At 43.2% G+C, this 12,990-nt stretch overlaps 1 protein-coding gene across 7 annotated transcripts in view; it reads right to left on the bottom strand.

The window, feature by feature from the left end:
- Positions 1 to 10,117: 10,117 nt before the first annotated feature.
- LOC143291208 (uncharacterized) overlaps positions 10,118 to 12,990 on the bottom strand; it is a 101,259-nt gene continuing 98,386 nt past the window's right edge. For 6 of the 7 annotated variants that reach the window (XM_076600954.1, XM_076600958.1, XM_076600957.1 and 3 more), the window contains one exon: positions 10,118 to 11,874. In XM_076600954.1, the coding sequence (XP_076457069.1) occupies positions 11,723 to 11,874 (152 nt within the window). In that variant the 3' untranslated portion in view covers positions 10,118 to 11,722. The remainder of the gene's footprint in view (positions 11,875 to 12,990) is intronic. The other variant, XM_076600955.1, reaches the window with a different exon arrangement.

Here is a 12,990-nt window from a genome sequence, read left to right as displayed (position 1 = left end):
CCGCAGACCTGCACGCAGGCGGCTCAGGCCATAGGGTCGTTCTTCATCGACAGGAGCAGCGATGGAGCTCAGCAGCCGTCTGAGCGTCTGAGCAGCCCTCTTTAGGAATGCACTGCTCACCTCCCTGGCATGAGGAAGGGGCTAGAAAAGATGCCCTAAAAATTGCCTGCTCCATATCACCCTGGCCAGCATACCGCGGCTGGCGGGGACCCTACATCAGCGGTCGAAACAAAGAGAAAGAAAAGAAAAAAACAAGGATCGTTCCTCTCACCATTGGTGCTTGGAACATAAGGACTCTCCTGGACAGAGATAACGTGGACAGACCCCAAAGGAGAACGGCATTAGTTGCATCCGAACTCGCCAGATACAACATCGACATCGCAGCCTTGGGTGAGACTCGCCTTGCAGGCGAAGGCGAGCTCTTTGAATGGGGATCTGGTTACACCTTCTTCTGGAGTGGACGAGGAAGCGAAGAGCGACGTGAGGCTGGCGTTGGTTTTGCAGTAAAAACAGCACTTGTCAGCAAGCTACCTGGAATCCCAAAGGGAGTCAACGACAGGCTTATGAACATGAAACTCCCACTGGCATCTGGCCAGAAGCACCTCACCATTGTCAGTGCCTACGCCCCAACCATGACCAACCCGGATGAAGTGAAGGCGATGTTCTACGAGGACCTTCACTCTGTCATTGCTGCTATCCCTAAAGCAGACAAGCTCATCATTCTTGGGGACTTCAATGCTAGAGTTGGCTCTGACTACATCTCCTGGGATGGAGTGATTGGAAAGCATGGCGTGGGCCACTGCAACCCAAATGGATTGCTTTTGCTTCAGACCTGTGCAGAGCACGAATTGCTGATAACCAACACAGTTTTCTGCCTCCCTACCCGTAACAGGACGTCATGGATGCACCCTCGCTCAAAGCATTGGCATCTCATCGATTACGTCATCGTCAGGAAAAGGGATAGGCAAGATGTACGTGTGACAAAGACCATGTGCGGCGCCGAGTGTTGGACAGACCATCACCTTGTAGTCTCGAAGCTGATTATTCGAATCCAGCCCAAGAGACGCCCCCAAGGCCAGAAGGCTCCAAAACGGCTCAACATCGCTAAGCTGAAAAACATCACCATCAAACAGACCTTTGTGGAGCTGCTGGAAGATCGTCTGGAATCCGCCTCTCTGGACAACCAGAATGTGGAGTCTGCCTGGAGGACCCTGCGCGAGCTGATCTATAGTACAGCTTCAGAGACCCTGGGACCCATGACCAGAAAGCACAAAGACTGGTTTGATGAAAACTGTGATGAAATCAAGCAGCTTCTGGATGAGAAACGCCGTCTGCATCAAGCCTACCTGAGCAACCCAAAGTCCACATCAAAAAAGGATGCGTACAATGCCATCCGCAGGACTGTTCAGCAAAAGTTACGTCAGATGCAGGATAAGTGGCTGAGTGACAAAGCTGATGAGATCCAGGGATATGCTGATAGGCACGATATGAAGAGGTTCTATGATGCCTTAAAAGAAGTCTACGGCCCCACATCCTCAGGATCATCCCCCCTCCTCAGTGCAGATGGGAATACCTTGATCACCGAGAAGGAGACAATTCTTGAACGCTGGGCTGAGCACTTCAACAGTGTCTTAAATCGCCCTTCCTCCATAAATGATGAAGCCATAGACCGTCTCCCACAAGTCCCCATCAACGAAGCACTGGACGATCTGCCAACACTTCTTGAGACCCAGAAAGCAATCCGTCTGCTATCCAGTGGCAAAGCACCTGGCTCAGACTCCATACAAGCAGAGGTCTACAAGGATGGAGGCACTGTGCTGACTGAGAAACTCCATCAGTTGTACTCACTCATGTGGAAAGAAGAAATGATCCCCCAGGATTTCAAAGATGCATCTATCATTCACTTGTACAAACGAAAGGGGAACCGGCAAGCCTGTGATAACCATCGGGGCATTTCCTTGCTCTCCATCGCAGGCAAGATACTTGCCAGGATCCTACTAAACCGCCTCGCAGCACACCTTGACCAAGGTCATTTGCCTGAGAGCCAATGTGGATTGCGGAAAGAGCGCGGAACCACCGACATGGTGTTTGCTGCAAGGCAGCTGCAAGAGAAATGTCAGGAGCAAAATGCTGATCTGTTCTCCACCTTTGTCGACCTCACTAAAGGCTTCGACACCGTGAGTAGAGAGGGACAGTGGAAGATCATGGCCAAATACAGATGCCCTCGGAAATTTATTTCCTTGGTCAGCCAATTCCATGAAGGCATGCAGGCTCGAGTCCAGGACAATGGCGAAACATCTGCTCCTTTTCCTGTCACAAAAGGTGTCAAGCAAGGCTGCGTCCTGGCTCCAATACTGTTCAGCCTCATGTTCTCTGCAATGCTTACTGATGCCTTCAGAGATGGCGATGTTGGAATCGGCCTAAAGTACCGAACAGATGGCAAGCTGTTTAACCTCAGAAGGCTTCAAGCAAAAACGAAGGTCATGACAGACATCATCAGAGACTTTTTGTTTGCTGATGATTGTGCCCTCAACGCTGGATCTGAAGCTGACATGCAACTCAGCGTCGAGAAATTTGCCACTGCCAGCAGGAACTTCGGCCACGAGGAAAACTGAAGTTCTCCATCAGCCAGCCCCAGGGAAACCCCACGTTGAGCCCAACATCACAGTCAACGGTCAGAGACTCAGTGCGGTGGAGCGGTTCACATACCTTGGCAGCACACTGTCACGAAATGCGACCATCAACGATGAAGTGAACGTCAGGATTGCAAGAGCAAGCGCAACTTTTGGTAGACTCTATGCAAATGTCTGGAACAGAAGAGGCATTGGTCTTGAGGCCAAACTAAAGGTCTACAGAGCAGTAGTTCTCCCCACACTACTGTACGCCTGCGAAACTTGGACAGTGTACCAACGACATGCCAAGAAGCTGAACCACTTCCACACAACATGCCTAAGGAAGCTACTGAACATCAAGTGGCAAGACAGGACCCCATACACGGAGGTGCTTGCAAAAGCCACCCTTCCCAGCATCTTCACCATCCTGATGCAGTCCCAGCTTCGCTGGGCTGGACACGTGGCGCGCATGCCAGACCATCGGCTGCCCAAAAGGCTCTTCTATGGCGAGCTACAACAAGGGAAGAGATCACACCGAGGTCAGAAGAAGCGCTTCAGAGATACTCTGAAAGTCTCTCTGAAATCGTTTGATATCAACCCTGACTCCTGGGAGGAATCTGCAACGGACCGTGACAAATGGCGCGCTGCTGTGCACAAAGGTGCCAGGTTGTGCGAGGCCAACAGGACTGCTGCAGCTGTTCAGAAGAGGCAGGCCAGAAAGTCACGGGCAAACAAGATCCCTGACAATGATATGCCTGTCTTTGTCTGCCCCAACTGTCAGCGAACATTTCGCGCGCAGATTGGACTATTCAGCCATCTGTGCACTCACAGATAGATTCATGAGCATCCCCCCCCCACCACCACCACCCTCCCCCCATCCCCCAGCTGGATGACAACGATGGTCATCATCGATCTCGATGGACACACACCACCATCTGTGTGTATATAAGCCTCCTATGTAACAGGGTTTGTGATCATAACTTGCGTCACCTTGTCAGGGAGTTATCATTGTGCTGTGACTATACATGCATGACTTCGTTTCCACCCCCAGTAACATGGGCTTGTGGTCTCCTCATCAAACCGTTCGCAGTTTTCTCCTCGTCCCCATTGTCCTTTGAATGTAGTTTGTATTTCATGTCCCCAGGGCACCTTTTTTTCCCCTTCGGTGGTATACTACACGCCCTCCCAGTTTTCTTCCGAGTGGTGAAACTCGTCTTCCCTCAAATGGTCCGCAACCTGTATTCTTTCTTCTCTCCCCAGAATGATCATACACACTACCCCTGCAGTCGGTGTCGCCTTGCACGCAGTCTCTTCCTCTTTCCCTTGCAGTCATTTGTAGTAGGTATATATATATATATATATATATATATATATATATATATATATATATATATATATATATATATATATATATATATACACGATATGACGTGTATGGATTCTCATACAGCGCCTATCATTGGTTTTCTCGAGACCAAGCTCTATGCGCTCTGCGATCACGAAGTCTTTTGCACAACAGGCTGCCTGCCTGGATAGAGCCGACTGAGACCTGCCTCAAGTTTGGGCGTTCATCATTCGTTTCCTGTCTCAGTCAGGTTTTAGTCAGGCACGCACACACGCATGCTCTCTCTGTGTCACACACACACACACACACACACACGCATACACACACACGCGCGCGCGCGCGTAACGTTTTTGACGTGTGTGACCTTTTTACCCTGGCCCAAGGAGGCAACCATACTCCATTTTCGGGATATGCATGTTGGGTGTGTTCTTGTTTAAAAAACTTACCAAACGCTGACATGGATTGCCGGTTTCTTAGATGTGCGTATGGGTGACCTGGGAGATAGGAAAAATCTCCACCCCACCAGATACGCCAAAACAGGAATCAAACTCGGGAAACTGGGGCGAGAAACCAGCGCTCTAACCGTTTGACCACAGCGCCCCGTGAATGCGAGAGAGGTTGAGAGTGGGAGGCTGGGGTGGGGGGGTTAGTCAGAATAACAGTATAGGGAAATTCTGTGATCCCCCAAACGCCTTCCCATGGGGATGTCAGGCGTGGTGGTTGGGGGACGGGACGGGAGGGGTGGGGGCGGAGGCTCTTTCAGTCAAAAACAGTATTCCTTCCTTCTGGATGTTCGTATCTGTGCTAAGAATGTCGTCGTTTCTGTCACATTGTTTGGCCTTTGCCTTTCCTTTCTGTCGTCTCTTCCTTTCGGACTGAAGCAGTTAAGCATATTTTCTATTATGTATACATTTGTGCTGATACTGAATGACTGTGATCAGTGGGTGTTTATGATTGGGAGGTTCCACATCAACATGGCATTTGAGCATTTTATTCCTTGTGTGTTCATACCGCACATTGTTTGTGTAGCCTACACCACGCATTAATTTCTCTTCTTGAGATAATAAAGTATTCTGTATCCGTGTCTGAATTATGGAACTTTGGACTGCATGAATATATATATATATATATATAGATAGATAGATAGATAGATAGATATATGGATTACTTGTGCACATTCATAGAACAGAGTCTATCTTTCCATTTGATGATCATTGATTTTTTGTGTGTGTTAATCTTTTTTTTTTCTTCTTTTTTTATAATAATTTTTACTACAAACTAGGGTTTGCTGTTTTCTGGGATCGAATGTCTCAGAATTGGATCCTGTTTTTCACAATTATCAATACTGTTGGAATCTTTTCTGTCATTCCGACCTTTGACAAAGATCCTTAGGTTTCCCTGCCAGTATATTTCCCTTCTTAGCAACAAGTCTTCCTTTTATGATAAATATTTTGAAGCAGTTCAAATCTCCATCTATTGGGTGTTTTGATGACAACACATGCCGGGCAAGCTGACATTTGGTTGTTTTGTCGTTCTTTGCATCACTCTTAAGGTTAGGCCATCTGTTTTTTTGTGTGTGCGTTTTTGTTGATCCAACACAGAAAATGTGGATGGATTTGGCACGTTATTGCGTACACCACATTTCAGGTAGTGCTAGTATGGTGGTTTCTGATTTTCCACTTCCTTCCATCATTCTGTTCTCTGAATGTGCACACATATTACATTTCTCCTAAAACAAGAAGTGGCCATTTTGAGGTTGGGGGCCATATTATTCTGAGTTTCTTGTTGTGATATGAATGTGAATACAAATGAAAAAGTCTGGAAAACCATCAGACAGCATGCTGGTTGGTATGAAAACCTACATCACTTTTGTTGTTGTAAACATCACCAGCACTTGACATACTTTATGTTTATATGGGCACAAAAACATTAATTCTTTGATGGTGTGATCGATAACAAGTGGATTTTGAAATGTTGCAAATGTTGTCAACTATAGTTCACAGAATCAAGTAAGACCACAAAACACAACTCTTTAGAGAATGGATATTGTTGACATGTAAATTGTTCCTGCGGATCAAAGACACATATTTTGACAATAGGATGAAAAAATTTAGGTTTCTCTTAGAAAATGAAATGAAATACACAAACAATGGTGAAAAAAAGCTACTGAAACTGGCTTTTTGGCAGCACAGAGAATGGTGAAACAGATGAGGTATTTGATTCCACATCACTTGCAAAGTTTTATTCATACAGGTGAACTTTGGTCACTTTTATAGGGATGGATTTTTGGGGGTGCCTGGAAAGTGTGAGTTGACAGTGTCATGCTTCATGGGTATGAGTGTGTGCATGCCTGCATGCACGCACGCTCATGTGTGTGAGTGAGTGAGTGTGTGTGTGTCTGTGTGTCTGTGTGTGTGTGTGTGTGTGTGTGTCTGTGTGTGTCCATAGCAAGCTTTAACAAATTCATATTCTCAGGAACTTGTCAACATCAAATTTGGCTAAAAATCAGAAGTATCAATTTTTCCACACATTCTAATTATAATGAAAACTTTTGAGAGGGGCAAAAACTGAACCACATAACATGGTGTATGCATGGAAAGTCGGACCTCATGTGGCATCACATCCCAAAACCACAGCATAACCAGCCACCTTACATTGTGCATGTTTTCACGTGCTATGAGGCAGAATGCATGCATGAATGCAGGTACACACACACACAAACACACACAGAGAGCCAGTTAACCTGTTTTTCAAGATTGTTGGCTATTTATTGCACAGACCTTTTCAATTTGTTCGTGCAGATTATTGGATCATTCTCCGTTCAAAATATTTGCTGAAAATCAAAGACACTCACACAATTTATTTAGCAGCATTTACAAAAGCATCCATGGACCTTTGCAATGAGTTTGAAGTCTTACATTCTTGCATACTGTCAACTGGTATACAGATGAAGAATACATGTTCCCCCTCTCATTAGAGTACACACACCAAGACATACAGGGCTAGTAGAGGGGTGGATACTTCAAAATACTGTACAATGTTTAAAGGCACTTTTTTGTTTGTTTGTTTTGGTTGTACATGACTATTAACATCTTTGACAGCACAGTTATGTGGATAATGGTGTAAAATGATTTTCGTATTCATCGTATTCCTGGTGAAGCTCTTCTTCTCCACCAGATTACATTTTTAAATACTTTTTATTGACCACCATGGTGAGGAACATAAATACATATTAATTCATTCATGGAGTCACATCTTAGAACATCTCTACACACACGTTTTCTCAAGTAATACCAAACGAGTCACATAAACTTTCATCACAACATTTTGTAAGAAATTCCAAATGAATCTCATAAACTTTCACCACAACATTAACAACTTCCACAGGAAGCCAAACATGCACCGACAAACCTTGACATGCACTAACTTTTTCCTAGTGGTTTCAATAGCAATTAATGACTCAATGAATCCCTCCAAAGTGTTAATACTGCTCTTTTTTTCACACTTTCTTTAATGGTTACTTTGCCAGTCACCCACTGTGTTGTCCCAGTTTTCATCATGAATGACAAAAGCGATTCTGATAATTTAAGAAGAAAACACATGTCCATGCAAACAACAACAACAACAACAAAACCCATGTCTGTGCTCTAATTGCTTGCAAACAGTTATTTTTAAGTATCATCTAAAGCTGTTGTTGAGTGGATAATCAGTGGTGGACATAATCAGTTTGTAACCAGCCTTAACAAAGCAGGCATAGCTACCAGGTTTGTTCTTTCTTCTAGATCTTTTGGCTTTCACGTCTCGTTTTCTGCGACTGTCTTTTCTTCTTCAAGTTCTTTAGGCTTTAACATCTTGTTTTCTGGGACTATCTAGACATCTAGCAGCAATATCTCTGCAGAGTCGGTATTGTACAAATAATATTCGCACAATATGCGAGGTCTGGGGCTTCTGAATTTGTGTCTGACGTTGGAAATCAATTGAGGACAGGGGGTTTTTGTTCGGTTTTTTTTTTTGTGTGTGTGTTTTTGTTTTGTTTTTTGTTGTTGTTTTTTTTCTGAATGTGGCTAGCTGCGACCAACAGTTGAATATACTTCTCAATGCCATCTGATGGATTATGATTTTGGGGGGTGGGGATGGGGATGGAGAGGTTGGGGGAGAGGGGGGGTGGAGTGTGTATCACTGTTTATTTTTCAAGGTTCTGGAATGTTCTGTACAATGTCACAGTTCAGGCACCTTTCTTGGACTCTGGGGCTGCTGATAATCCTGATGTACCCTTTATAGAATATTTCACCCCTGAACATCTTTGGGTATATATGGTGCATTTTACATGACATACAGTTGTACAATACACATGAAAAAGCCATTATGACTTTATGATTTGATAAGAAGCTTCAGAAACTTAGGTCTTTATTTTTTCTAACAGACACAATTTTTTTCCCAAAATATTAGTCTTCTTATTTTGCACTGAACACAATTCAATTTAAAAAAAAAAAAAAAGAAAAAGAAAAAAAAGCTCACGCTTTGTTGCTCTGAAAATCAACAGACTGCTCCAGATCAGGATCTGACATGTTCCAAAGTCAGCATGTTGCGAAGTTCAAACGGGAGAGCTGTGAAATGTTGTGGTCATTTTTTTTCCTGTGACAGGACTACCCAAACACCCTCACCCCTGCCTGTTCTTCTGTCCTCCTCTCCCACCTCCCCCACCCCCTTCATGGCATACTGTTTGCTGGGCAGAGCGCTCACTCCTCAGGTCACTCTCTCTCTCTCTCTCTTGTCTGACTTGACCCAGGACCCTGCAGAACCGCTTTCACAGCAAAGTAAGGAATGGTGAGAAATCCCAAGGCTTGAATGTTCAATAACAGGACAGGAAACACTATTACCCCTTTCCAAAACATGGAAGCACTGTGAAATGGCACAAATGATGTACGCAAGTCAGCTCTCTTCTCCAGTGACAGTGTGGAAAGCAGTCAGACGCATGGTGAGAGCAGGCAAGCCCAGCTAAACAAAACCAGGGTTACATCAACGGCCTTTCCTCTCCTACACCACCAATTCAACAACACTCAAGCAGCAAAATGCCAGTGCAAAATAATCATACCACATGTAGCATCATGAGCAGGAAAAATGGCTACGAAATCTAGGAGGTCTATAAAACAAAACCGGTAAAACACAAAGAAAACAAATCTATTCGTAATATATAACAGATGCCAACACAACCACATTAATCTAGTTTACAGTGCAGTAACGTAACTGGCAGCAGTTCAACGAGATTTTGAATGGTTTAGAATAGACAAAAAAAAACCAAAAAAAACCCCAGCAACCCCAAATGGAACAAATCTCAAAGAATAAATGACACCAAGTGCAAAGAAACATTCACAACTTGTGTATTCCAATACATCATTCACAACTTATGGGGTTTTTTTTCAGTGTGACAATCAGACCATTCCATAAGAACACTCCTACAACACCCCTGCACTCCTCACACACACACACACAATCCCTACAATACGGATGATTTATGAAAAGGATGTTACAACTGTGACCTAAGTGTGATATTTATCCTGAATTCATTTCCTTGGAAGCACAAAACCTACTGACAGAAAGGCAAACATATATATACCTGTTCTATGATTAAAAAACAAAACAAAACAAAGAGAGATACATATTAAAAAAAAAAAAAGAAAAAAGAAAAAAAGAGAAACAAGTCTTCCCTGACTTAAAGCGATTAGTCTCTTCAAATTGTGCTTGGCCACTTCCGTTCATAGCTGAAACCACAAACAGCAGCACACATCAACAAAGGCTTATCCCTTTAGCTTTGTGCGTGCATCTTCAGCAGTTTTTTTTCCCCATGGATGAACGCAGTGTGCATGACACAATTATGAACTAAAAAAATGAAACGAGAGAGAGAGAGAGATGTGAACAGACAATTCTTGCAACATGTGCGGTGGTAGAGCTCTTGAATGCCAAGCTGGAACTAAAGCCCACATGCAGAAAAGAGTGGATGGTGTCACCTGTCAGCACAAAGTTTCATCCCCTTGTCATTTTGTGGCAGCTGAGGAAATACCAGACATTGGCCACAAGACCAGTTTATTAGATTGACTCCATTTACACAAGGGATTAAACACAAGCACTGTTTAAAAAAAAAAAAAAAAAGCAGAATTCATAATAATAATAATATTCAAGTTGTAAAAAAAAAAAAAAAAAAAAAAAAAAAAAAAGTGCATGGGCACACACTAAAACAAAAAGAAAAAAAGAAGAAATTAGTTAATTGCAAGTTGATACACAAAGATGATATTAGGTAATGGGAACATGTAAATTGGAGGGTGAGGCACTTGACTGATCCAAAAGACACTTTTTTTTCCAAATTTTGTCCAAGCAAGCAACATGCAGACTTGTTGCAACCAATGCACAACGGACGACTGAAACTATTTCACATTTAAACATGTCCACAGGGAGGTGGAGAAGGGGGTCATTTTTATAAATTACAATACACCCAGCATAAAACTCATGGAAAACAAGTCATGAGACAAACAAAAAAACAAAACCCACATGATCACAGAAACTTTGATATGAACAGCACCCCCCTGCCCCCACCCCCCTTCCCCCCAAAAAAAACAACAAACCCACCCCCTCCCCTCCTCCAAACCACCTTCATTTTCTCATGATAAAGAGTCAGTTCACCCAGTCAGTCCAACGCATCCCATCATGAACATTTATCAAAACAATCAAGGTACATGCATGTAGCATTTGTTTGTGGTGCTCCCTCCAAACACACAGGTGACACCTCTCGACGCATGCTGTGCAACCCACGCCATGCTGACAGCCCACCTCCTGCTTTCAAAGCTGAAATGGGAGTTGTGGGAAGAAAAAGCTACACACACACACACACACACACACACACAGTGGTGGTGTGTTGTGTTGAATGAACCACACACCCCCGACTGTAGTGTACCAACATCACAGCACGACACATGGAATGGAAGTGCTACTGGTAGACGACACTGAATGGAATATCCTCATGATCTTGAGCTGCACACACACACACAAACACACACACACACACTCCAGCCTAGATGCCATACGAACAGGGGCGAAAAAAGAACAGAAGTTAATCATCACACAAACTGGTGGTCTGCCATGCACAGTATCAACAAAAGTTGATGGTACCCAGTTTCTACTGTTCAAAGCATCAGACAAAAAGGGATGTCGGGGGTTAGGGGTTGGGGGGTGGGAGAAGCAGCAGGTCCACACAAAACCATCACGTGTATGTGTGTGTGTGTGTGTGTGTGTGTGTGTGTGTGTGTGTGAGCTGGACAACCATGCCCAATGACCAGAAACTGGCTGGATACTGAAGTATGCCAATGTCTTTCTCTTCGTTACATACTGGAACCTGCCGCTTTCTCTGGTTTACTCCCCACTTTTAACAAGAGACAAAATACAGACCACTCATAGCCAGCACAACAATACTTTTTCAATAGCTGAGAAAAACTTCTATACTAAAAAAAACAAAAACAAAGAGAAAAATAGAAAAAAAAACCATCACTAGATCTTAAAGGGCTTCTCTGTTGGGTGTTGGTAAAAAAAAAAAGGAAAAAAAAAGGGGGGGGGGGATTAGAAGGTAAGTTCCAATATTCAGCACAAACAATTTCATTCTGACATTGTGTGCTGTATAAAAATAAAAATTAAAAAAAAAAAAAAATCCGGATTGTCCAGTGTTGACAGCCTGGAACTGACCAAACTTCAGGTTAAAAAAGATGGTTGAGGTCTACTATTTCCCCCCCAAGTTCAGAGGATCGTCAAAGATGTTGTCAGTATCGGGGGGAGGGGCAGCAGAAGCCGCGGCAGTAGTAGCACTGGACTTTTTCTTCGTTTCCTTTTTGGATTTGGGCAGCACTGGTGAAGCGTCGGCAAATATGTCATCTGCGAAAAAGCCAATAGGTTATTAGCCTTCGTGGTTAACAGCACAACAAAAGCACAAACACACACACACACATACACAAAGCCACTAAGGAGCTACTCATTCATGGTCAACTTATGTACTTGTTTGGCAAAACATGACCTGAACATTACATTTCTTAAAAAAAAAAGAAAAAAAAGGTTACAAAGGTTCAAATTTAAACTTGGATAGCTGACACTTTTTTCTATCAGTACATGACCACCCCTCTTCCAACTTCCAACCCCCGGCATTTTTTCTTTTCTTTGTCCAATATCACTCAGTGAAAAGATGTAAAATCAGTGAACAACCTATCTATGTGTTTTTCCCTTCAAATTTCTTGCACTTACTTCCACTGGAAGAAAATAAGTGAATGCAAGAAATATCACGGCTTGTATGATTTATTTCTGATGTTTGGGGTGGACTGAATGTTTTGCCAAACAAAGAGTACAGACGGCATGCCATGTAAAGAAATGTAACGACAACACAGACACAATGCACACTGGGCAAAATGCACATGCTCAAAGGGGTCTGAAATGACGCATGACTTTGTGACCGCCTTCAAGCAGATTCTGAAAGACACTCTACTTTTCTGAACATACATGATGTATAAAAACAATATGACTGAAAATGATTACAGTCACCTTTACTTTTACATCATTAGAAATTATCATCCACTGAAAAAAAAAAGATCTTTCTCCTCAATCAAAAAAACAACAACAAACCCATCAAACTTACAGAGATACTATGAAAGCACAAAACTCTCATGAACATTTTGTTTGAAGGTGTGCAAGAGTCAAACATGAACAGATGACTCTTGTAATGTGGGTCAAGTACAGCTGGTTAGTTTCACGAGAACCTAAGTTAATGTATTTTAACAACCTAGACTGAACTGAACTGTCCACAGGACAATTTGGGATGAGATTAAAAACCTAAAAAGAAATAACACTTTATTACAATGTGAGGACAGCAAGCTTACACAGACAATACACAGATACAGACACACACGCACAAAGTTCACTGTCCCAGGAATCTAACACAAGCTGGGTAGACAGAAACCACAGCAATCAAAAGTACACTTGTCCAAGTACTGTGTGTGTGTG

This window comes from Babylonia areolata, chromosome 16, assembly GCF_041734735.1.
Source record: "Babylonia areolata isolate BAREFJ2019XMU chromosome 16, ASM4173473v1, whole genome shotgun sequence".
In the NCBI taxonomy this organism is placed as follows: Eukaryota; Metazoa; Mollusca; class Gastropoda; order Neogastropoda; family Buccinidae; genus Babylonia; species Babylonia areolata.
The sequence above is the reverse complement of the archived record's forward strand: the minus strand, read 5'-3'. Positions and strand labels throughout refer to the sequence as shown.